This window comes from Bemisia tabaci, chromosome 1 (assembly GCF_918797505.1).
Source record: "Bemisia tabaci chromosome 1, PGI_BMITA_v3".
NCBI lineage: Eukaryota > Metazoa > Arthropoda > Insecta > Hemiptera > Aleyrodidae > Bemisia > Bemisia tabaci.
This window is the reverse complement of record NC_092793.1, coordinates 69,247,746-69,274,843: the sequence shown is the minus strand read 5'-3', so window position 1 is coordinate 69,274,843 and position 27,098 is coordinate 69,247,746. Positions and strand designations below refer to the sequence as shown.

General features: G+C 38.3%; 1 protein-coding gene and 1 long non-coding RNA gene across 5 annotated transcripts; one reads left to right on the top strand and one right to left on the bottom strand.

Annotated features, from left to right (window-relative positions):
- The first annotated feature begins 1,289 nt into the window (after positions 1 to 1,289).
- Positions 1,290 to 26,184, top strand: LOC109031613 (putative inorganic phosphate cotransporter). 4 transcript variants are annotated; one of them, XM_072306084.1, is made up of 10 exons: positions 8,291 to 8,555; positions 9,280 to 9,392; positions 14,087 to 14,238; positions 15,284 to 15,514; positions 16,787 to 16,874; positions 19,119 to 19,342; positions 20,279 to 20,428; positions 23,158 to 23,290; positions 23,897 to 24,138; positions 25,007 to 26,184. In XM_072306084.1, exons 2-10 carry the CDS (start codon positions 9,374 to 9,376, stop codon positions 25,196 to 25,198), a joined length of 1,431 nt encoding a protein of 476 aa, XP_072162185.1. In that variant the 5' UTR covers positions 8,291 to 8,555; positions 9,280 to 9,373; the 3' UTR covers positions 25,199 to 26,184. The 4 variants fall into 4 exon arrangements, with proteins under 4 accessions (XP_018898753.2, XP_072162185.1, XP_018898754.2 ...); XM_019043209.2 differs by having other exon boundaries at positions 9,223 to 9,392; XM_019043208.2 differs by lacking the exons at positions 8,291 to 8,555; positions 9,280 to 9,392 and adding an exon at positions 1,290 to 1,934.
- On the bottom strand, positions 22,073 to 23,890 carry LOC109031616 (uncharacterized). Its single transcript, XR_002008821.2, has 2 exons — positions 23,581 to 23,890; positions 22,073 to 23,345 (listed from the first exon to the last, which is right to left on the bottom strand). It is a non-coding gene; the product is annotated as an uncharacterized lncRNA (long non-coding RNA).
- Positions 26,185 to 27,098: the final 914 nt, after the last annotated feature.

The following is a 27,098-nucleotide window of genomic DNA, read 5'->3' as shown; positions in this document are numbered from 1 at the left end:
CTATGGTAAAACGTCGATTATTATAGTTTTCGTTTCGTTGATGATCGATCTTTTTTCATAGGTTAGAATGGCTTATCAATCGATACATCGCAAAGCGCGCCACGCCACTGTAAGACTGGAGTGTTATCCTTCTATAAGACTCAATGTTCAGGACGAGGTTTAATTAATTTCACATCTATAATATTATTTCTCAACTTTGAATTTTTGACGGGAGAACATTTGCGCCCGGTCGAATTCAAAACTAATTCCGACTCATTTTTTCCAGAATGCGACTTGATGCGTTTCTGTTAAACTTGGCCCATGTTATAGTTATCATGATACGGATTTAAATATTCATTACTTACTTTTTCAAAAAGAAAAACTTCCTCTCAAAGATTTGTCTTGGGTAAAATACGCTATACTCCTAGAGAGGGTAAGGTTCATGAACCCCACAAATCAGAGTTACTTAAATTTTGGCTTTTGTGGATTGCGGGTCTCTTTTCCGTAGATGGTCACTTAATATGGTGCAATGGTAAGGACGGAAATCAAATTGAGTGAAAATGGCTTTTTTTCAGCTTTCCAAAAGCATGGTTACATCCCAATGAGCGATTACGTCATTCATCGTGGGCGTCAGGAATCGCGAATCTAGATACCCTTCCGCGATGATGCAATAACTTAGTCTGTTGAGAGTAGCCGTCCCGGTGAGCCACCCTTCCCGTTGCTTAGCTTAAGTTTTCGCACGCTTTAAGTTTTAGCTTAAGTTTTGCTTAAGTATCTCCACGCGGATTCGAACCGATCCGAGTAAATGTTAACCGTGCATTTCAGGACAGGAACTTTATCGTTGGATAAGCTCTGTTACAATTATTCCGTGTGCATCAGACTTTACTAGTTGCGTTGGTGTAGTTCATATTCAAACCGAGAAGGCCTGTTGTAAGTAAATAATGGGTGTCAATTAATCTTTCGGGTGATAAATATTTGAAAAAAGAAAAAAATTAAACGAACTTTTATCGATGTTATCTTTAATTTTAGAAAAAAAAAGGTTATAAAAAAGAATATATATTTCTTAAACCCTTTCATGTTTCATTGGGAAAATTATATTCATCATAATAATGTGACAAAATAAAGATCGTAAGTAAAAAAAAGTTGATGACAGTTGATGTGTACAAAAGCACAAAGATTAATAAAGTGAGCGTTGATGAATGGCATAAGAATTATTTCTCCGAGAAAAATTATAATGGTTATGATGAACACTGGCAATCGTTATCTGCCGATAGCAACAATTCATTCGAATTTCCGAAATTTAAAATTTTCTTCCTAAACTTTCCAAAAGCTTCCGTTTGGACCTCATTACTGTATCCCCTTTGCTAATTCATAAATTTATGAATTCCTGAATTTATCGATAGCATGAATCCTCAAGTATAGCCCTCTTCCGTTTTACTCTGTACTAATTCAATCTGTAGTCTCGTGCAATAATGGATAGTTTTCGACTCCTCTCAGAATGATATAACATGTAGAAAGCTACAGAGTTGCAAATCGAGTGATCTAACCTCCACCTACTTTGAGATGCAAGTATTCACACGGGTAAAAACCCTTGGGCTCCAAACCAGCAAGATCATTTTACCTCCGCGACAAAGTGAAGTGCCGAGTAAACACCGGAGTCAGAGCTCTGCCAGGAAATATAATATCTTCAACGATAAGCCTCAACTGCGGTTGAATCAATTTTGACGGGTTTCACTCACTCGAATAGTTGTGGGTGGGCCTTAATTTTGTATATTTTGATCGAGAAACTCTAGTAGGTTTTGCCGAGCTTTTTCAACAATTTCCATTATTCCTACACAATAATAAGAAATCTAAAAAAATGTGCATCTGGATATACACACGCTGTATAAAGGAACGCGAGTCCGAGGACACAGTGTATCATCGCCCCGGGAATCCTGAGGATATTCGGCCTCCAGGTAATATCATTTACTGTACTAATTTGAACTTTTTGGTTTTTTTAGTGGGTGTCTATGCGTGTGTTTCAAATGCCACTTTCTGATTCTTTAAACAGATTACCTATCAACGAAAATGCATTGGTGAAGACTAGAAAAACGACATGACAGGAAACTTTAATGCCAGTTGGTTAATTGCAGGGGGTTGCTTACTCACATTGCTACACCACCTGACAGTTCATTTTTTAATTCATTAATGGACTTGTGTTTTAAACAGAAAATTTTGGATTATTTTTCTATAATCGCAAAAAATATCGAATATTTTCCTCAAATCACAAAGAAAATTCATAAAACTAATTCGAAAAAGAATTTGTGATCGTGCAGGGGTAAATGAATAAACCGTCCAATTGCATACGTTATAAGACTGATAGGTACGCAATACCAAAGGTTCTTCGGCTTTCTCCCCTCCATTATGTCAAATAAAAGAGTAATGGTCGTGATGCTGATGATTTTTGAATGGATATTGACCCGAAAAGTCTTATTTCTGTCTAAAAAATTTCGGATTTTGTAAAACTAAGTTTATAAAAATCATGCGCTCTTATCTTACTTAAATTATGCCATTATTAGACACGATATGAATGTAAGTACTGCGCAACTTATATCCTTTTAGAAATATCAGGAAAACGAATCATACAGCGGTAAATGTAAACTTCTAAAAAGACATAATGGTCTTGGATTAGCATTGGTTAATTATCGGCAAAAATACAGATGACATAATTTGCATAATCTAAATCTCATATGCTCTGTGTCAAACAAGCGTCTTAATATCTCGTTCAGAAGTTGATTCCCGAATTTACCATTTTATGAATCGTTCTCTATGTAAGCTTTTCGAGAGAAGACACGATAGGTACTTTTTTCCTAGTTCTGAACTTGTCCATTCTGCCGTGCTAAGGAAAAACGCCGTAAGAACATTCGAGAGTTGCCAAATTTCTTCGATAAAATGTTTATTTTTGAGGATAATTATGAATATTTTTCCGAAGAATTTTCAAGAACTTAAGTGAAATTGCGAATAAAATTATCTGAAAAATTGAAAGAAAAATATCTACAAATTTTCCCGAAAATTCGTGATTTACCAATGAAAATGTTGCAATGCCTAAAGGCTCATACGGCATTTTTCCTTAGCACGACAGCATTGGCCTATTTTTAAATCATTATCATTAAAAAGAATATTTCCGAGCTTTTTGAGCTTGCCAATTTCTCATGTCACACATAAAGTGCATAATAAGGGGAAATTCTCTTAAGTTTTTTTCCATTTCAACTGAGTCATTGGATTTTTACGACAAAAAAACGATTGAGGAAATTTTATAGTTTGACGTATGTGAGCCTGACTTGAATTAGTGCGGCGATGTTTTCCCAAACATTCAGTCTTTATATACTTACCAGCGTAAACTATCCCTCCCTCACTTTTAATGATTTGAACTTCTGATAGTGTCCCTTCATTTTACAAGAACCAAATTTAAAACGAATCACAATCGTAATAAAAATGATTACTTTCTGTGAAATTTGTTTAGGTAAATTGTATTTGTTCGCGGGAAATTTCATAAGAGGATAAAAATTTTGTTTGAGATATATTGCTCAAGAATGATGACAAATTGATCGAATGCGTGATGTTTATGAAGAAACCTTGCTTTTCAAGAATGACATATATTTGTAGTCAGGTGTGAAGTGGATACAACATAAAAGTGGATCACATCAATCAATCAGTCAATCAAATCATATCGTTAGGAAGTTCAGTTCACTACTATACATTTTCATTTGCGACTTTCATTGTAGAACTTTGACTCACAGACCAACAATACACGCATAAGCTCGATTATACAGCTAGGATTGCAAACAGTGGCGTGGCGTGCTTTGCGATATATCGATTGTTATGCCATTTAAACCTATGGAAAAACATCGATAAATAGAGTGTTCGCAGCGAACACCTAAATAATCGATCTTTTTCCATTGGTTTAAATGCCATAACAATCGATATATCGCAATTCACGCCACGCCACTGATTGCAAATTCATTTTTGTATTTCTCAGGACTGCACTACAACTAATTTTTAAAGTGACTGTGGTAATAAAAAACTGGTTGATAATTTTTTACGTGATCATTTATTTTATTTTTTTTTTAAAAAAAAAGAGGAATGGATATGGACAGATTACTTTTACACAAGACCCCGAACCCGTAATTGTTCCTTGCCGAACCCGTAATTCCCTGGTCCATTCCAGATTATAATCTTTGCAATCGGTGAAAATTCCCGTACCTTTACTACCCGGTTCTTTATTCCCGTTTGTAGCACTGCGAAGGCCTAAAATACCTACGGGAACCAATCAGAAATGGATTCACATTGTCTTGACTCTCAGTATGAAGGGACTCAAGCCTCTAGAAGAGGCCGTAGATTTATAACGAATGGACATTAAGAAGGGGGGGAGGATCTCGAACTGGTACCTTACGAGAGAGAAGAGAAGGAGCGGAGTTAGTGCCAAAATCAGGTTTCCAATTACCCTTCGCGAGATTGATTCATTTTATAGGGATAAAAAAACATGTCAATGTCTATTTATTTTATTCAGAGTTTTCCTCTCAAAATTCAGGAAAAAACTCGATTTAAGCTTTTGTAATTTTTTAGAGGGGGCTTAAAGTTGCCTCGCGGGGGCCTTAGGCCTGTCTAAAAATTAAAGAACGTGTCTTTCAGAATTTCTGGGGACGGACTGCAGGAGATTCATCTTTCGTTCAATCAATCCCATTCTCGAAAAATGTTAGGTATTGAGAAATGATACCCTGAATTTATGGAATATTAGAGGAAACTATACGACAAGCAGGAAGGTTTTTTTGTGGTTCTTTAGACGATCAGCTTAAGTTCGTGATTAGCGATCTGAAGCCAAGTGTGGCGAACACTTTTATTCAAGCACTTGATGAAACAATGCCGACTACTTTAAACGCCAGTGATTGTTTGTTTAGATGAGCGATAAGTTCGAAAGGTTTTTACGCACTGAAGAAGCACTTCATGTTGGAATCTGGGCTGAAATCTCACTTTACTCCACATTCATATCGACGGCTGAAGTCAGGAAATGCATTTTTTCCGATCGCGACGTCACAAATCTCCGCTCATGTTTTTTTTTTCCTTCTTTTGTGTCTTTTTTCTTCGCTTTCTTTTCGCTAAAACTTAAACAAAAGAACTCATCAACAATTTGGTTTGACATTTTCTATGAATTTTTTTTCACTCACGGAGAAAAAAACATCGTGTGTGGGACCCGAAGTTTAGGTCATATGGTTCTCTGAAGTTTTCAGATTGAGCATCTGAACACTTTAGGTCTAGCTGTCGAGGTTCGTATCACACATCTGAAACTTCAGTTCTTACATCTGAAGTACTTCAAATGTAAGAACCGAAGTTTTTCGGATGTGAAAACCGAAGTACTTCAGATGTAAGGACTGAAGTTTCAGATGTGTGATCCGAACCTCGGCAGCTAGACCCCAAGTGCGTTCAGATGCTCAATCTGAAAACTTCAAAGATCCATATGACCTAAACTTCGGGTCCCACGCACGAAGTTTTTTTCTCCGTGCTCATTCAAAAATATTCACAGAATCACTCATCCAAAAATATTCAAAGAAAATTTTAAGAAGACGTTTCACATGGTTGTCATCTAATAAATTGTCAGAAAACAACGCACGATCGGAGATGATTACACGTCCAAGGACCCAGCTCAACAAAGCGCTCTCACTCGTAGAGAAAAGGAATCAAAATTACTATCCTCTCAAATGAAATAAAACTGAAAGTGGTTCTACGTCAATATTAATCCCACCGTTTGCAAATTCCATGTAAAATTCTCGCGTGGCATTCGGCTGATTATAGCCGTAGGTATGAATTAATTTACCTCTGGCAAGGGTTAACACGAATCAGTATCATGCACGCTGTGATCGTTCTTTATGTGATCGCTTAAATAGATCTCCGTATTCCAGTATTTTACCCCGCAGGCAACAGTTGACGGCAACATCATTAGCGTTTGCAGAGTGATAGGTATACATATCTATACTTAGAAGTCAGCGATCTTAAAAACCAAATTGCAAGGAGAAGACACACACACAAAAAGGATTTCTTTACTGAAACTTCATTACTGAGACTTTTCATTACTGTAAATTTACGGAGTAAATTTCAAGTATTGGAGTGGATTCAATAGAATGTATTCAATGTTTTGTAAAGATTTTGACAACCTGAATGAATCAATTTGAATCACCTTTGATCTTCAATTGATTTGATTTAACGCAGATGTATATTTTGCCATTATACAAATATTAATACACGGAATGGAGTGGTTTATGGGCGGATCAATTCAGTATATTGATTTAGTTTTTAGCCAATGTGCAGCGGTTCACGGAGCGATAGTCGCCTAGAACAGCTAGTATGTACATATATATGTATGTGTTTAATCAGGCAGAGTGAACATCATGAAACAAGGGGATTTACCTACCATATTGGGAATTTGGCACTCTTGAGAGTGCCCCCCAGGATGAATTTGACTTAATGTCAGGAATGTCGGAGCTGAGTTATTACGTTGATTGGAAACTAGCCATTACTTAATGTTAAAAAATCGATGACATTTCGCATTTTCGCGGATAGGCTCGGTCTGCCAAACGGTTTAAGCGAGCGAGTAGCATGTGCATGAAAGGATCTGCATCTTTGGGAGTGTTCAGGACACCCAATACGCTTCGGTATTTAATGCAGTCATGAGTGGTTTTAGCGGCATTCCAGTCGTCCTACCTGTTAATTGGACGTATTTCTGTCAAACGGAACTAAGCGCCATCGGGGGAGGAAGGTATAGAGGGGGGCTTGGATTGGCGGAGGAACCGGGCGTCGGGCTCATTCGTTCCTATACTCGCAATGCTTTTCCATGGCGCTTAGTTCCGTTTGACAGAACGCGCAATCCGGGATTCTAAATTCCTTAGAGGGAACTCAAAATGGCGCTTAGTTCCATTTAGCAGAAATACGTCCAATTGTATGTGCATCCGAATGGCGTTATTTGGAATCGGAACTTTTAGCGGGATCAGATCATGAACATAATGATTGTCTAAGGACGTACCTGATAAAATGACTGTCATGCTCGAAAAGAATCAACTAACTCATCCAGAAGGTTATAGCAGCCGTATTTACGAGGTATGGTATGGAATATTCTGTCCGCAGAGAAAAATCTCAAAGTGGCCTCTGACCCGAAGCTGCAGGTACAAATGGGTCTAGTATAATGATGGAAAATAAAAAAAGAACAAAAAGGAGAAGAGGAAGAAGAAGTAGAAGAAGAAGAAAGGAATGCCAAGAAAATTTAGAATGTTAATGAAGTACGATGAAATATTACCTATGCTCTAAGACGGAAGAAGAAGTAGGCACATAGGTAATATTCGCGGTTGAGATTCGCTAATCGCAAGGTCGAGTGGGTCCGCGAAATAATGACCAACTCTTCCTCAGTAGTGGTGTCTATTAGAATAAAAGATCTTTCACGAACGAGAGATTTGTGATTTAATCCTATTCATTTATTTCCATGAAATATTTTGCAAAACAATGTACCATTCTCTGGAATCCAAATGCAATAAGAAATTTTTAAGTTGATATCGAAGTGATTATATAATTCAGAGTAAATTCATCGAAAAGAGGCCGTTCCAATTATGTGGTAGAGTCATGAATATTTTCTCTTAAAATTCACACATAATTTAGATCTTATTGGGAGTGAAATCCTCTGAAAAATTGGAGGAAAAATATCGACAGATCTCCCTGAAAATTCGCATCGCATCAAAGGAAATTCGGCAACGATTGAAGGCTCATACCGTCACCTTCCAGGCAAAGTATCACAAGTGCCATGCGACGTTTAAAAATTTCCGCCGCCATTATATTTTTTTACAGAGAAATTGTTCAACGAACCTGTCCGAAAATTACACCGAATTTTCTTTGTGCTGCCGATAAAATTTAGTGAAATTTTCGAACAGATTCAACCAACAATTTCTCAGTAAAAAAATAAAATGGCGGCGGAAATTTTTAAACGTCGCATGGCGCTTGTCATACTTTGCCTGGAAGGTGACGATACGGCGCTCTTCCTTAGCATGGCAGAGTATAGGAAAAGAGGATTCCAGCAGAAAATGTGGAAATTATTATGCTAAACTTTCCGATTTTCAGGGGCTCTTTTTCCAATTGTGGCATCCGCGCAGCGACTCGCGAATTTGCGAAAATAAAACTGGGGCCACCATGACCTAGGATCCTCACGGTCACGACCCGTGAGGTCAGCCGACGGCTGCGACGCGGCGTGACCTAAAAGGCACACAGAGTGAATCTCCGTGTCAACTTTCAGTCTCCCGCCAACTCCCGCAGTCCCGCCATCGCGGCATACCCAATCGCACCTCCATGCCCCCTTCGCAGTTTCCTCCGCTTTTCCGCAGGGTCTTCCGCGACTCTTGTCACCCACGACGAGTCAACTTGACATTTACTCATAAGTGGGCATAAAAAAGTGGTAGTGCAGTTCCGTTCGTAAAAATCTGTGAATCCAGTTTGTTTAAAATATTGCCGGTTTGGAAAACGTGTGAAATCCCTTCCAACGGATAATTAGATTCTTCCACGCGGTAAAAAAAAAAAAAAAAAAAAAAAAAAAAAAAAAAAAAAAAAAAATTGCAATATTTGATCATCTACCTGGCTGATTATGACATCTATACTAAAAATCGTGCTTGGTTTAATCTTCCTCGTGAGATAAAAAATGTAGACTTTATCAGAGATTTTGATGATTCTACCCCATTTTTTTGGCGCAAAAACTATGTAAAAAGATAGCTTTACTTGTCGTCTTTTTTGCCAGTGGAGTAAAGGACTTTATTAGCGGTTACCATTTCATTTTGAACGGGGGAAAAAATGTTAAAATATACGAATTGGGAAATCCTCATCAGACTTTTTCACATAGAAATCGCAAAAAATTAAAAGAAAAAGAGTGAGTGTTGGAATTTTGCTGGGATATAAAAGTATTTTTTTATTGACGAAGAACGTAAAATGTAAGTGTGCAAGGTATGTACAACATGTAAAACTAAAAATGGACGGAAAGTTTTGAGGCATTTACTAAAGTACACTGTAAGAACGTACCTTAAGATCGCGAGGTGGAATTTTTAAGCCACAAATTAATGAAGGCAGTGCTTCCTTTGGGTACATAAAATTCGTATATTTTAATTCATTTTTTTCCCTATAAAAATTTAACCCTTGAAATTTACGAGATTTCTGTGTTTTTTTACGGGTAATTGTTGATAGGAATGACTAAAGATTGTTATAAAAATCGGTTATAAATGTGCGAATTTTATCTTCAAGTGCTATTTAGAAGGTGACAATCAACATCAAGTTGCACGCTTAGTAGTGTCCGAATTGCGACACTTGAAGGATTAAAAGCTATCAAGTTCTTGAGATGTTTCGAGACGTGATAGGTAAGCATAATATCTTGCTATTTAGTCCTTTTAGCGCTTGAATTTGGAGTGGTCGAAAAGTAGGTGGACGTTATAGTCTGTGAGAAGTATAAAAAATATATTTATATGCATATTTTTTTCGAGGACAACATTTTTGGATTTAATGGAAAGGTGTGCAAAAATTAATATTTTCTCTAATTTCAATTTTTCACTGGGACCGTATCGAGCAGGAGATGTCTCGCTATGGAAGCAGCCATAAACCTAATGAGATGTTTAAAATGCAAATATTTCTCTGAGGCGGAGGCATGCAACTTTTTTTTGGCAGGGAAATTTTTCTAAATTCAACAAGCGTGATTAAGTGCGAGGGTATTCCTGAATGTGTGCTCTTCATTCCTAAAGTTTAGTCCAACCCTGGAACTCTTCATAACATCGACCTTTTTTTCAGTCAAAAGTTTTTAAAACTTGACTTTTGGTCACTGCTTGCAATTTTGAAGTTTTTCGCTCATACAGCCAGCGGGCTTTGGCTGATGATTCTTATAACTTTTGGAATGCCTGTCAGAGGAATTAGAACTTTAGGAATAAAGCACTCTTTATCTCACCCTTTATGTTAAATTCTGCGTAGGGTGCTTTCACTCTTATCAGTACAATCGCAATTTTGTCCCGAAATTAATCCATATTGATCGTGAGAAAAATTACAAAAAGAAATGCCCGTTTGTCCCTTCTGATACCTTGATATCATGGGGGAGAAAAGAACGGCGTGGTGTCACATCTTTTCGAATGCGTACATGTATAATTTTGCAATTTTTGAGTGCCTCAGTGTGTGTTTGCGCGTGCACGTAGGTATGCGTGTGTCGCACGAGGCATCAGAAATCTCGAGGAAACATCCAGATCCATAACTTATGTTTTTAACGAGAGCTAATCTCTTAATATTTGTACCTTCTTTTTAATTAACTTTGTGAAATTTTAATTTCGTGTCAGAATTATTCCTGAACATCTACCGGGGAAACTTCTATTATTTTTTGAGCATTGACAAAAAATATTCTCTACGCTAGACTGTAATCTTCTCATTTTCCTGTAAAGACACAATTTTTTTTTTTTTTTTTTTTTTTTTTTTTTTAAGAAAAAATTACAACTTGCGTGTGGCTCTGCGCCCGAGGGAGGGGAGGGATGGTGGACCTCTTACCTGTATAATACTCTTTAAGGCAAGCCGTGCTCTCTTTTCTATTGGCCTGGTCTATCTACGATCAACGGTACGTCAACAGCTTCGCAGAATAGTTTAGCAATACAGGTTTATAATGGTCATCACGATGCGGGTATTGTGTCATCCAAGCTGTATAAAGGCAAGTAGAATTGGACGTATTTCTATCGAACGGAACTATTTGCATTATGATATGAGCCCTGAGACCCATTAGAATCAATGCATAACAGGGCTCACGTCATAATGCACATAGTTCCGTTTGATAGAAATTCGTCCAATTCAGATGTCAAGTCCGTTCGTCACTTGTCTTTCTCCTGCTGTCCTATAGCACGCACAAGTCAAGTTTCTATCGTGCGTTGTTGGGTGATCAGTGTAACGTTGCGAAAAAAAACCGAGGGATATGGTGTTACTTTGGATAATCGGATCATTTGAGACTCATATTCATATTTACATGTGAATCGATGGATAGATAAATTAATTACGGAACACATAGCGTATACTGCGCAAGCTGCATTGTGTTTAATAGAACGAGGTTATGGAAACTATGAAAAATAACTCATAGTGAGACAATAAAAACAAGAGAGCCGACTCTAAATGCCGACTCTGGTAATGAAAAGCATAAATATCGGTTTTAAATCACGTCAATTTTTCGTTACTGTTATTATAACTCAAATAATCATGAAGAATTCGCTACAATTCGAACGAAATAGATGTAAGTAATCGTTAAAGGCACGAGAGATCATAGTCACAATCCTCGGAGGCAAAATTTACAAGACAGTGATTTCTGTTAAAGTGAAAGTAACATCGGAAATTGAGACCTTGAAGAAAAACTCTCTCTAACTAATATCCCGAAGAATAAGTTATTGCAATAGTTGAGTTGAATATTGTGCCAAAAGGCGTTGAGTTTTGTTATGAACCGGTAATTTTTTGCTCTGACCGTGGCAGATAAGAATTTTTAAAAGTTTTCTCTCGCATCTAATTCTACAAGCTACCACAAGTTTCTACAAGCTGCTACTAATACATGCTTCAAGTCGCATCGTCCGATCTGGTTTGACATTTTTTTAGAACACTCCGCTGGGCTCTGGAAAACATTTTTTTCTTCAATATTCTTTTTCACGGGCGATTATACTTGTAACTAAGATATATACTATTCACCTGTTCCCGATCCAAAAAGCACGAAAGTAGATCATTTTATCAAGAGAATGAGAGGCGATCATCGCTCATAACCTCGTTATTTTTGGAAGTTATAATATCCCTTAAAATTAGCACCTGATCAAGAGGATCTTCGAGCTAGGGATCCAATCAAACTGGATAGCTTCCGCCCTGGCTATCACTCTAATAGTTTTAACGTCACTTTTCGAGAGGTTCTCAAGTAACTCCTACTTATAAACTACGTCAAATTGCAGCGCACAATACCTTCCCAAAAAATGGGTGCCTATTTTCTTCAAGCGTGTTTTTTTTTTGTCATTTTTCCAGTGCAACTCACCAAATTTAACAATATTACCTATGGACACCCAAAGCAGCTGCCGTTCAATTATTCGTGGGTGTCATTCAAACATGATGAGAGACTATCACTTTATGAGTGGAAACAAATGTACAAGAACAAAAACGAAAAAAAAATATGCTTCAGGAAAATAGTCATGCAAAATTTTCGGGTGGTTGTTACTTTTTGCACTTTGACACAGTGTATCCGTAGGTATTGCTCGAGACCCCTCAAAGGAGAAGCTCCTGCCATAAAACTGACGGTCAGGCCGAAGGTCGTTCGGTTTCTTTTGAGTACCTCCTTGTAATTTCAAACAAAAATAAATTGTTTGAAATGCGCAGAAACATATAACTCTCAGCTGGTATTTTCCATTGACACGTGCTTGCGTTTCTTTCACGCCTTACTTTGCGTTTGTGCAAACCTGTAAACACTGCAACTCCCAGTCCGTACGTCAAAATAATTTCACAGGTGATTAAAAGTGTCATATCCAAGCGGGCTCAGATAAAACACAGGCTGTCCGTGAAAATTAAAAGCATGACCGCAAAAGTAATTATAGGATACGTTGCCAAAGCGCCAAAAAAATGTCTGCCCTCTAGATTATCCGATGTATGCACAAACGCTTGTTAGATAGACGAGTCCATTGCTGGGATAGGTAAGTGATTAGAATCGTGAATCGTGGACAGCTCTTTCATTCATCAACTCTTAATGGCTATCAATTTGACAGTAAACAACGAAATGGTGCTGGGTTCACACCATGTTGCGGGGAGATCAAAGCTACGAAATTCCAAAAATTATAATTTTTAAACTCTAATGAGTACCAGTACAAAACTGATTTCTCCCCCTTGTTTCGTGCAGCATTTCGGCCACTTATTAGTGTTTTTTTTTTCTTTTTTCTCATTTAACAGTAAATGAGACTCTTCGCGAAAAAAGGAGTCTTAAAATGTGACGTGAGCACTTTTCTGTTGAAAATTTTCACCTTTTTGTGACATACAGGCGGCTTCATCATCCCTCTAAGCTCTTCATTGGTATGTGTAACTCTCTTGGAAGCGATGGTCAGGTTCGATTTTTAGACATACGCAACCTTTTATAGATCTCTTGAGAGACCTTTAAACATATTCTTCCTTTCAAAATGACTATGATTTGGACATACCATACCATATCTCGGGCAAACTTACCCTTAATTTATCTCGAAATTTAAAAATAAGAGACATTTAAAGTGTAAACATAATGCAACTCATCGCGCATGATAGATGTCCACATTGCATTTGAAAAATGTAAGACGCGATGGCGTGAGTCGTGAACTCGCAATGCTCTTCTCTATGCTACTAGTTTGAAAAACCATTACGAATATGACAAACGCAAAGAAACACAATATGGAAGTAAAGCGAGGGAAAGGATACGCGTCAACGACGGCGCAGAGATACAACTATTCGTACTTGATAGACGTCCATGCTGCATCTGGAAAATTGAAGGCGCGATGACGCGAAGCGTGATCTCTCAATGCTCTGCTATATGCTGTCAATGAGGTGTCGTGTCGCCCTGATTCGGGAGAAAAGTTAGAAAAGAGGCCCGAATACGTCTTTCCTGTCTTCGGCTGTGTTGATTTCTTCTTTTTTCAGGTTCTTGTCTGATTCTTGTTTAGGATACATTTGCAGACCCACGTCTTAAAGTCCTGTAAACCGCAGCACTGGCTCGGTTCTTACGGAAATAATGGTACTTGAATGCGTCAAGTGGCTTTAATTTTTTATGTTTTTATAATGTCAGAAGTTGGTCTGTTACTTCAATACGTTCAATTTTGCAATTTTTACTCTGTACAATTAATAAACTTTGAACCTGAAAATAGCGTAAACTCGTGCTGCTTTGCCAAAATTTTCTGAGCCTCTCCACTTAGGGTACATGCCCTACCAGAAAATATCACATTACGCCCCTTTAACCAGCCAAGGGTCTACGCCCTTAGATGCGAGCCAGTCCTTCCTGTAGTAAAGAGCACTTTCTCAGTGATCTTTAAGTGTGCAATTAACTCTTTGTTCACAGGTTCAGGGTTTGGCGCCAGGCATTTGCAATGTTTCATGGTTTTCTTGGGTACGGCAATTGCCTACAGTCTCCGAGTGAACTTGTCCGTCGGAATTGTATCCATGACAACACCCAAAGTAGAAAACGGTACGACCATCGAGCCAGAATTTCCGGTAATTAAATACACGTTTTCTTCCTTTCTCATTTAGTTACTGTGTGCTGATAACAGGATCCTTTGTGTGATCTTGGAAGAAAACATGTTGACATTTGTGGCTTCACACGGAGGAAAAAACTTCGTGCATGGGACCCGAAGTTGAGGTCATATGGATCTCTGAAGTTTTCGGATCACGCATCCGAAAACTTGAGGTCCAACTGCCGAAGTTCGGGTCAGACATCTGAAGCTCTCAGCATATACCGGAGCACTTCAGATGTGTGACCTGAAACCATCGGTGTATACCCAAGTACTTCAGAAGTCTGGCCCGAACTTCGGCAGTTGGACTTCAAGTTTTCGGATGCTTGATCCGAAAACTTCAGAGATCCATATGACCTCAACTGCAGATCCCATGCACGAAGTTTTTTTCTCCGTGCAGGGTTGAGAAACATCCTCATATACATTATAAAAAATAATAAGCGAGCGTAAGTTCCGGGGTACTCACTAGCACTTTTCTAGGAGTCAAAAATGCACATATCATCAGGATAAGATGCGGGTAAATTATGTTCCAGTTGATCCCAAGAGACCAACCATGAGACAGAAATTCAATTGACGTATTACGAGGATAACATGTGAGAACCACGTTCCAAAGTCAAACCCTTGAAATTAGCCAGACTTCATACTGTATTATTGAAAAAGAATTGAAAAAAGGCGTGAAACCGTATGCGTGGTTTTGAACGAGGAAATATAACACTAGCAATGAAATCTAATTTAGTCTAATCCACCCCAACTTGAACAAAATTTACTATAGGCCTTGTTAAACCTTGCCTAACTTGATTTATTCTAATTCAGCCCACTCAACCTATAACCTTACGTGCAAAACCTCGGAGTCAATCTAGTCTCTCTTTAAGAGAACTCCCTCGGAGAGCATTTTCGTCAGTATAAACATTTTTAGAAAGTTTCCCACTCGGAGTGTAAGTGGCATGACGCTGAGTTTTTGTTCAAAGTTTCCGAGGTCTGTTCTTCCGATTGCACTGACCGATTATGAAAACAGTGTGGAATTACAGGTGCTGCCATGGGACGGGTCGATGAAAGGCACCATACTCAGCTCATTCTTCTGGGGCTACCTCCTCCTCCAGATCCCTGCGGGCCAGCTGGCTGAAAAATTCGGCCCTAAAGTCCTCCTCACCATAACTATCTTCATCAGTGGCTTCATCACCGCGCTTACCCCGTTTGTGGCAATCTATGGGGGCTTCCGTTGGATGCTTTTCACCAGGGTCGTCCTTGGAGCGGTCCAGGTAACATTTCATAGTTTTACCGTATGTTATCAGTGTCAACTTTTTTTTTTTTTTTTTTTTTTTTTTTTTTTTTTTTTTTTTTTTTTTTTTTGGCGGAAATCAACCAAGTGTTTAAAGAAGAGTTTCCATCCGCAGTACCTAATGGGTTAGTTGTGCTGGTCGCATAATTGTGTTTTGATGCTTTATTCTTGCAGATCAACTAAAAATAATAACATTTGTCCAAACAGCAACTTTCTACGTTGCTTGAAAAACTCTACTTATGACGTCATCCACCGTGGTAGTACATACCATGTTATGCTTTACCGCGGTGGATGACGTCAAAAACCCGACTTCTCATAGGACGATATCTGAGTTAATATTCAACGTAGGAAGTTGCTGTTCTGGTAGGTCTTCTTATGTTTCGCTAATCTACAAGAATCAACATCAAAACACGATTCTGTTACCAACGCAACTGGCCCATTACAAAAAATTAAGAGCTGAATAGTTGAAACGATCCCAATAAAAAATTAAATTGCTGAAATTTCAGCCTCATAAGCTCAAAATGACGAGCAAGTTATGAATATCCATATGTACTCTTGTTTGTTTATTACATACTTAGCTATGCGTAAACAACGTATTTAACGTAACAAATATTGTTTCTTAAACACATCTATCAGCACGATCAACATTAGATCCACATTTACAGTTTCTTAATCCCGACCTTTTTGTTCAGTGTTTGTTATCTTCTTCGCCTTTCACGTAAAATTTTAGAGATGAAACATTATCATAATACTGTAATTTGAACTTTGTGTGCCGGTTAATTCTCTTCCTTCCCTCAAACTTGGCAACGACCCAATATCTGAAAGATCTTCACTTTATCGACCTCGATTGATCAAAGGATCAGCGGTTGTATGAATGAGTGAACCTCTGTTGTCAAATTGAAAAACAAGATCCGTTGTCTCATTCAGACTTGCAGTGATAGGACATCTAGCAACTGTGATCTAAAAGAGGCTTTTTCCCGATGACTTAATGTACTTTAGTCTCAATGATAACCATATAAGTGGTATGTTATTCCTTTATTACGCTTGCCTTCGGCACAGGAAGACAGGACAGAGTTTTTAATTTCTGTCGACGAAGTAAGTTTAATCGAAGGAACTAGGAAAAATGAACATACTTGTGAACTTGTGTTTATGCATGTATACATGCGTTCTTAGACCTTTTGTACAATGAAAGTGACACGAAAAGAGTGTATGCATTTAAATTAAATATTAATGTATGCATTTGTATGTGCAGGGATTTCTGTATCCATCGATGAGTTATTTGCTCGCAAAATGGACTCCAACTCCTGAGAGAGGAAGACTTGTCACTTGGGTCTACAATGGTTTGTTTCAGTTTTGTCTTCCTAAACGATGTAGAACTTTTAATCTTAAAACTTTGGGTATAAAAAATTAAAAATCTCTTCAGATTGCTGTCTTCAAACGAAGCTATATATGGTAAAAAGTCCAAAGGAAAATTTCTAAGGTAATCCTCGGAATGTGTGATTTCCGAAGACAATATAACGTCTCTGCCATTGCAAAGTGTTTTTTTAAGGTGGAATTTCTCTACTCTATTTTTGTTCCTCAACACTGCACTTTATTTAAATTCTTGAAACCACTCTATCCTGTTAACCGTTTTAATTATAGTTTTGAGGAATTTTTTTAAAAAAAAATATGGTAACAGAATCAGGGTTTCTTCATTCCTATTGGAGAATGTTCAGGATAGCGCCATTGGGATTTTTATTAAGGGAATGGCAAGATTGGTGTAAACAATTTAGTGTTACCCGCATAATATATGATTCGCCTCGTGTATTCATTTGCTGCTTTTGAAACTGGTCACTGAAGTTTATAATTATAATGCGAACGAAATTGCAGTGCTCTTCAATGGATTCCTACTTTATAACGTAGCGCGTGGTAGTGAGTACTGAGTACTCGCCTTATGCTGTGTTCACTGTTTTCATTCATTTCTCGCCGTTCGAGGAAAAGGAGAGTATAGAAAATAAAAGGAGAAGAAAAGGAAAAGAGGAAAGTCGTAGTAATATCGCCGAGTGAACACTGGGATACGTAAAATTTTCCTGAAGAAACATGAGTCATTATAATCTTTTAGCATTACCGCTTTTTTGAACGAACATATATTTGGAGACTTTGACGCATGAGTAGAAAGAAGACAAACGCATAAAAACATCGTCGCCGGTATATATCAGGCACAAACACACTAAGAAATGTATCCTCTTCATTCAGTCTTTCTTTCCTTTCAACCCCTCCTCCCAAGAGTCTCCCCCCCCCCCCCATTCATCATCCCAAGCAGCACAGTACAACGAAAATATTTAAATAATTTCGCAATTTAATTCAATAACGTAAATACCATTAATTCAATGTTTGTTTCTCCATACATTTATTGTTTATAATTTTGTGTTGCATATTTTGCAGTTTATTTTGTGTTTAGCATCAATACGAGTGATTCTTGTGATGTAACATTTTAACGCCTGCTGTTTTTCAAAACCTTCTATTCTAACGTAAATTGTATAAAAACGGTGTGAAAAAAGTACGGATACTTGCCTCCAAAATGAAGGAAAGCTAAAGTTAGGCCGCTTTTAAGTTGACCAATTTTGCTTAAACTTGCATAGTTGAATTTTAGTGTCTGGTTCGTCATTTTTGTGCCAAAAAACCCCTCGATGTTAAGTTTCAGCAGATTCGGCCAATAAAACGGTGATAGAACCGCTTTCCGCCATTTTGAAGGCCACCATCTTTAATATATAGCGATGTTTTTCTTTTTTATTTCTATTCTGATATCATTATTCGTTCTTTTTTGAGCTTAAACCTCTTTGATGCTAGACCTCATTTAATTTGGCCAAATAAACAACCAAATTATCATTTTGCCATCATTTTGAATTATCTAGCAGCCATTTTGAAACAATGATAGGTCTGTACCTAGCTTGCGCCAAACATTGTCTTTTTTCAGATCTTTCTCTAACGAGGTATCACATGATGGGGGTTCCTATTTAAGATTCAAAAGTATCCCCTCGCCCCCGCCTATAAGTCCGGGGGAGCACGATCTCCATCACAAAATTTGCCCTCCTCCAATTGAGAAAATTTCGTCGAAACTGTACATCAATATCTGCATCAGCTCTCAAGATATTAACAAGTATCCATATATGAAGACTCTGCACTGAGATTCTCTCTATAGTGAAAAGATTATTCTCGGAAGTCAACATTCAGATTCGCTTGATAATGGCAACAACTGAGCAAGCAAAACCTAGTTTGACAAACTTGTTTTGCAAACTTTTGGATGCAGAATCCAGGGGCTATTAGGCTAATACACAAAATGCTCAAAAAGCCCCTCATCGATGATGATCATCAGGTAAAAATTTTTATTGACCTCTGAATTTGACTGTTGCTTCACTCGACTACATCACTTAGATTAACAGTAGAGGGTCTCTAAAAAGTATTAGCTCTTCATAGTCGTATCCCCGGTGTGTAACTACAGTCCTACGGATTTTACTTAATCCTGGTGCTTGGTGATTCGAATTTACTTTATTGGATGCGTGAGAAGGGTTTGCACTAATATGGTTTCTGTTATGGCCCCTCAGGGAACAATTTTGGTAATTTAGTGACGATGGCAGTTGCTGGGGTTCTGGCCGACAGCCGATGGGGTTGGCCCTCTATCTTCTACGTTTCCGGGGGTATTGCCATCTTGTGGGCCCTCGTCTACTGCTATGTTGGCGCCAACAATCCTCAAGACTCTCGAACAATTTCGGAAGCTGAGCGAAAGTACATTCTGAGCACCCTCCCTAGTAGCTCTACCGACAGATCGGTAAGCTTTCTTATCTTATCGTATACGTGGGATCACAAACCTATGCTGCTGTGCCAAGGAAAAACATCATATAAGCATTTAGAGTTTGCCAAATTTACTCCTACAAAACATCCATTTTTAAAGGAAATTACGTATACACATTTTTTTTGAAACTTTCTGACACATTAAAATGAATTGCAAGTGAAAAATTGGGAGAAAAACACCCACAAGTTTCTCTAAAATGTTTTATTTTATTCAAGGATATTTGGCAACACCTGAAGGTTCATACGACGCTTTTCCTTAGCATGTATACTAGAGTCACGGAACCTCGTGTTTGATCTGCGACGTAATTCTCGTTATATATTACTTTTTGGATGCATGCATGATTATTTTTATTTCACAAAGTTTGGTGTCATTTTGTACCCTCTCAAGAGTGTTTTCTGGAAAATGTGTAAGAAAGAAATTGGTTGTATTCTCTTAAAAAGATAACGTAGGAGCGGAAATTTTGAAATTGCTCAGTCGAGATATATTTTTCTGGTTTGCCGTCGAGATGTTGCACAATCTGCAAGAATTAAGTTTACGTCAAAATATTTAAAATTGAGCTTTTACCGCACTTACAAAGGTAAAATTTGAACTGTTCGAATACGATAAGAAAACCCCAAAATTGATCAAATGAATAGGTCGGAATACTGCTTTTAAAGGTTTTCAAACAAGTAAAATGCCCAGAAAATTTATTTGAAAGTTGTGACAAAAAAGGGCAAAAAGGCCTACTTCACTTCAAGCATGTGTGCACTGTTGGCATTGCCATAAAGGGAACGAATCTAATTATTCCTACAGAATCTTTCTCAATGGCTTTCTCCGGTTTATTCAATACTTAAATATTTTTATACGCCGTGAAACCTTCTTTCACAAATCAACAATGCATCTCATAGAAGCCAATTATTGACTGTATTTTAGGCGCAGAAAACGCCATGGAAAGAAATTGTGACCTCCGTCCCAATGTGGGCTGTACTTATATCGCATTTGGGTCAAAATTGGGGTTTTTGGACACTGCTGACTCAAATTCCGTCCTACATTACAAATATGTTTGGTCTTGACATCAAGAAGGTAAGTTTTGCTCACAGTATCATCAATAATAGTAAGAAAATTAGGTACCATCTTGACCCACAGTCTCCTCCTCTCCTCTCTCTGAGAAGTAATACTGCTGCTATATTTGTCCGTGTATCCTGTCCCTGGTAAAAATTGGCAGTAGAATCTGTGTTCCAAAATACCATAGACCTAAAGCCGGCTGTAAGATTTCCAATAGCTTCTGTAGCCGACTGTACAATTTCTTACAGCCTTGTTTAGCCGATGGCGATTAAGCAACAGCCAGACGATAAGTTTATGCTAAACGTTACTAAATACGGATACTAGGACTTAGTCAGTTTTTGGACTACCGCACTCTTTTTGTGCCGTAGTATCTTGATTCATTTTGCGAGGAAAGCTCCGTATTCTTGAAGGATGCCTGTCATTCTTAATATGTTGGGGCGCCTTCAATTTCTTATGATACTGTGCAATACCTCTGGTGTGAAATAGTTGCTTCAGGCGCCGTGGCACGCTGCGGCGCGGCGGGCGGGCAGAGAGCGCGAAACGCGCATTGGCGCCTACAAACCTAACAGGGATACTTCACGCGTTGCGCAATGCGTGAAGTATCCCTGTTAGATTTGTAGGCGCCAGTGCGTCGCGGCTCCGCTCTGTGTTAGGCTCTAATATTTAATCTCGCGGAGTCAGCGTTTTTCAACTCATGATTTTGAAATGTTTGCACACTCTGTATGGACTATTCTCATTTTTTTTATGAAAAAAAAAATATGTTTTAAAGGAAAATATATTGTGTGTTTTGTAAATATTATGGTAGTTTCGTATCAAACTTAATGATTTCCAAAGCACACGAATTTCTACACAATTTCTTATAGCCTTTTATTAACCAATGGCGATAAAGTGTAAAGCCCGGCGATAGGAACCATAGCCCGACTGCATACTTTTTCATAGCTTCGTATAGCCCGGCCATATGATTTGCTCCGCTTTCTACAGCCAGCTATATGATTTTCAATAGCCTTCTTTAGTCGGCTATAAGAACTCCTATAGTATTTTGAAACGCATAGCTCCTATCGCCAATTCTTATCAGGGGTATCCTGTATTAGTGTACGGGTTTGGACTCTGTGTGGTTCCGAGTGAAGGCGGGTTAGCTCGGGGTAGGGGTAAGAGTCGACTAAAGACTCTCGCCCTTACCGGTGGTATTAGGCCAACTTCGCTCAAGGCCAGGGACTAAGTCCCGACGTCGGAAGACGCTAAATTACCTTGGAACCTCGGGAACGAGGAATCCATGCAAACGGCATAGGCAGCCAAAAGTGTCAGGTGTTTGGATGACACCGACCGCCAGCTGGTGCGGAGCAGGAAACCTTCAGCGAACTGCAAAAACCAAGCAGAGCAGATCGTAAGTCAACTAACTCCCCCGGCCCCGGCCGGAGTTGATCGCCCACCGAGCGCATCGGTACCGAACTGGGGCAAGTCCAATCCCAGTTCGGCACGCTGAGGACGTGGGAACGAACCCGGTTCCGCTAACCTTTCGTATAGTTTGGCTTAATATAAGAATAAAGGACTTGTTTATAGCCGAGGGATGCAGTTCCATTACTTACGGCTTCAACTTTAATATCTTTGGCCCAGTTTAGTGATATTTAGTACCTAATTCAAATTATTTCGATCGAGTCTTGAGAAGGTTTGATTATTTCAATTATGGTTTATTGCTTCACATTTGAGTTATGTGAGCATTACAATTTTAAGCTAGGCTGAACTAATAAAATCATAAATGAATAAACTTTTAATTTACATAAATAAGTTTGGTTACTTAAATTTTCAATTCAATGTTCATAAAATTAAATTGTTTAATTCCAAAGTTTAACGCCACGGTTTATCTCTTAAAAATAGATGATCGTCGGAGTCTTCGGAAATGATGCTGCAGACGTTGGAATAATGTATTATATTGTAGTTGTCTTGGACAAATTTTACGAGGGAGGGTGAATTAAGAATTTAAACCATCACTGCACGCATTCCGACCTTACCGAGCCACGAACGCGATTAAAAAATAAAGAGTTGATTGAGTTGTTTGACATAATCGATCAAATCAGCGCAGAGAACCAGATCGCTATCAATGAGCGAATAGGCGCCGCGATCACGATAAAATCGCAGTGAGGTCACTCAATCGTCGCGGATAATTGCAGAGCCTCAAACTCCGTTCCCACAAATTAATGTCATGCGCTGTGATATGCAGGAAACTAGATGCAGCTCGGTGAGTGCGCTGCAATTCTGTTAGAATTGACACTTTTCGTGCCCTTCGGCGTCCTCAAAACAAATTTCATGCTCAAGTGTTGTAAACGGAAATGCTCACGGGGGAAATATGGAGAGTATCATGCGCAAATTGCTGAGAATACTCATTGTGTTAGTTTGTGGCGGGTGTCCGAAAGCACCCCGGGGCGAAAGGCAAGGTATGGATCGGTGATATATAATAATATGGTTTGAAACATTTTGATTTCACCTTGATTAAGACCACAAGAGAAACGGTATACAAGTCAGCTTTGATGATTAAATTATAAGCTTATTTCATTTTATTTATTTATTTATTTATTTATTTTTATATCTAGTAAAGCCTAATATCATCGCTCGTTAGGGCGTCTCTTTTCAGAGGTTAGAGACTGGGGCGGCATAAATTCATCTCTGGGCAAAAAATACTTATACAATAATAAATAAATAAAAATTACACAAATTAATAAATAATACATTGCAAGTTTTTGTTTTTTTAGAGTGGTTATCTGTCTGCACTTCCTTACGCATCAAGTTTCGTGCTGGCGCTTGTGTACGCAGCCATCGGAGATGCGTTGAACAACAAGAATATTTTAACTCGAACCGCGTCCAGAAAAATGTGGAACACCGTTGGTAAGCTGATTTGTCTCCTATAACGCCAACTTTGTAGGACCGTATAGTTTAGAAACTGCAACATGTACAACGGAGAATTTTAAGAGCTAATGAAGAGCACGGGGAGGTTTTTGATGGTCATCTGTCAATTAAGGAGGAGCCATAGGAAAGCGCGAATTCTTTTAAAAAGGCTATCGCCACCACACCGTAACGAGTATAAAATACCGGAGAAAATAATTATGGTTCTTGAATAATTCATGATAAACGGTAAAAGGGCTTTGGCTTTGAAGTTTTATAATATTAAACCATACCGAATGTAAGAGTCACCATACTTGTTTAGAGACACGAATCACTGAAACTGCTCAACGAAATATAGAAACTTGCTATTTAGAAACGAGAAAAGAATTTACGTGAAGATTGCAAGATGTGTGTTTCACCTCCTTAGATGAAGTGTAAGGGGTTAAGGATGATGACCTAAAGACCTAGATAAAATCTGAAGCAATATTTTTACAGAGGTGATGACTCATATCTAAGATTGATAGCTTGATGGCTAGGGATTGAATTGACTCAAACTAGTATAATCAGATTGTAAGTTTGGATATCAAATTCTTTTTTACTCTTTTGCAGCATTGTGGGGGCCGGCTCTCACTCTTTGCCTTTTGGCATTCTCCGGAACACACGAAACATTGGCCCTGTTTTTGCTTGTCTCCTCACTGGCTTTGAACAGCGCTGTCAATCTGGGATTCCTTTCCAATCACATGGATTTGTCTCCTAATTTTGCCGGAACCCTCATGGGTATCACCAATGGACTGGCCAATATTACGTCAATAGCTGGTCCTCTTTACGTGGGCTACATAGTTACTGACCCGGTAGGAGCACTAAAGCAGTTTTTCGACTGTCGATTTAGATTCGTGTTCATACTAACTTGTTCTTAAAACAACTCCTTTTCTAGGAGGGGCCCAAAAAATCTAGTTTGAATTGTGACCAACGGATTTTTAAGGTCTCGTTCAAGGCACCTTAAAAAGTGCGATTTTTTTAAAATCTCCAGTGAGATCTATTTATAAATTTTGGAAAATTAAATTTGCAATGAGTTGCGAGATTTAGATTATTTTCGACCACAAAAAATACAAAATACAAATTTTCATCATTTTGACACCGTTTTAGGTAAGAACGTAATTTCAAAAGCTCTGATATCTTTGCCTTGGTATTTTCTTTCTCGTGGCAAATCATTACATTCCCTTGCAAGGATCTATTTCCAAAGTGTACCTGTTGAATCACACACGAGGCTCGTAAAAATCATCCTCTGTACGATTCTTTGTCAAACGCTTCTTCAAGTCTCCCTTGATTACAACTCGAGCCATATGAGTCCTCCCTGTTTCACATCACGTTTCATAAGAAAAACGAGTCGTGAGTAATTTTAAGTTCTAAAAGCACAATACCTCCATTTGTAAAAAATTAAGGTCCACGAATGATGTGTCTATAACGTCTAAATCTGAACTCGATGTTCAATTTTGAGAGAAGAAAATTACGATCTTGCGTATCCTCTATTATAACTTTATCGCGACTTACTTATTCCCTCTTTGATTCAATCCAAATAATTTTTCCCCGCACTAGTTTTAATTGCGCAATACTACGAAAATAAGGCATTTGCCAATATTGAGATATTTCTGAAAAACAGCAATTAAAATTTATCAAAAATCTTATCGCTAAAATATTATATGATCCCTTTGTTCTCAGAAATCGCTCGTCCAGTGGCGGATAGTGTTCTTGACGTCTGCTGCTTTATTCTTCGTCGGAAATCTAATTTTCATTCTTTTCGGCACGGCTGAGGTTCAACCCTGGAACGCTCCTCAAGAGGAGGGAGCAGAAACTGAGACTGCATCCAAAGAGAAGGAACAGCAGAGCAATGCGAAGCAAATTTTGAATTAGAGGAATTGTACGCAGAAGCATTTTTCTCGTCTGTGCTTTAAAACGATGTGATACTGATAGCGTTCAACGCAATGCATTTTTACTACGCAATAGATAACTAGTTTTTAAGAGACTGTATTTTTGTCCTATCGAAGCTCCAAGCTCAAACGATTATGAAGAAAATTTTGATCCTTCAAGATTAATAGGAGTCAAATGTTTAAATTCAATGACTACTTACATCTGAATTTGCGAAACTCAGACTCTTTTGACTTTCATCTGAGGATGGCTGCCTACGCACTTAGAGAAAATTGAATTCATCTGTCGAAATATTAGCTTTTTTTAAATTTACATCACTAATTTCTGTAAATATTTCAAAAATTATTTTTTTATGTGTGTTTTCATTTAAGAGAGTAGGTTTTGAGAGAGAATCATATGATATTCGACGGATTAGTGCGGTTAAGGAACATATATACCTACGTCGGAATATGTCGGCCTGGATTCAAAACCGTGCCGCGTTTTCCAAAACCGAAACCGGGTTCAGTTGCATGGGCTCACCTACTTGCCAAAACATAGTATGCTATTCCAAGACTGCACTATAATTAGATAGGTACTTTTTTTGCGCTGTCAGTAATGTGCAATGCTGATCTAGATTCTCACCAAACTTAAAACACGCATTGGAAACGATACGAATACATCTTGTCTATCAGAAAAACTTTAGACTCCGTAAACCAAGAAATATATTTATTGCTTGGAAGAGAAAGTTCTTTTTCTTTCTTCAAAACTTAAATTTTATTTTAGAATGCTCAGCTCTTCTTATGTCACTGTTTGTGCTTGACACATAAAATAGTATTTATTTGTAGTATATATGTATATACATAAAAAAGTGTGCACGAATTATGGGTTAGAAGTACGCGATACTGTACATAGTTTATGTAGTGAACAAATAAGCTTCATTGTAATTTATTATAGAAAAAGGACAAGAAAATAAATAAGTTAATTACTTTTTACTTTTGTTCTTAAGACAGTAGTTCATTAAATGACTGTTCCTATGCATAAAAAAATGAGAACCCTCCAGGCCAGGACTACTGAAATTGCGGAGTTTGGAAACTGAAGTAGAGATGTATTATGGTAGTTTTATTTTGTGAAACTCCAAATTACAGAAACATATTGTAATTATGCCGGGTGAGATGTTTCTTAAAATTCCGTTCAAATGCAATCTCTTCCAGGCCCGCCACATCCCATCTCGGGCCCTGGTACCAGTTTTCTGGCCCGGGCCCCTAGCGCAGAGGGGGGTCCAGGGAGCCTCCCTCGAGAAATTTTTGAAATTTTAAATCTATTTGGACGCATTTTGAAGCTCTTATGATGGAGATTTTCCATCAATTTCTGCAGAATAATTACGCCTTTTTTTTACTTTCAGCACCAAATACTTTCGAATTGTTGCATTCAAAACATCTATAAATTTTTTTTTGAGGGGGGCAGATGATACTTTTCAATTCTAGGGGAGCCGGGCCCCCTGGACTCCCCTTTCGTACGTCTATGGCAAGGGAGTTGAGCCATTGAAGTCGAGGATGCCCAGACAGGAGGCTCTTAGCATCCGACAACGGAAGAAAATGAAACGCAGTTACTAAAAATATCATTCTACATATACTCAAAATCTTGAAAATAGAAAGAAATCTCTAAAAAAGTAAGAAAAATTTTATAGTGCCCTAGCGTGTTTTTGAAACTTTATTCACCTTTTGCGGCATTTTTAGGGTAATTTTTTCACTTTTCCCTACGAGACAAGGGTTACACATGAATTCGTAGTGGTTTGTCACCTGCGTCACGGGCCCCTCCAGGACCCGGGCCCCGGTACCAAGGACCCAGTATCCCCCCCCCCCCTTGTGGCGGGCCTGCCACAAATAGAATATAATTTGCCAGCGCC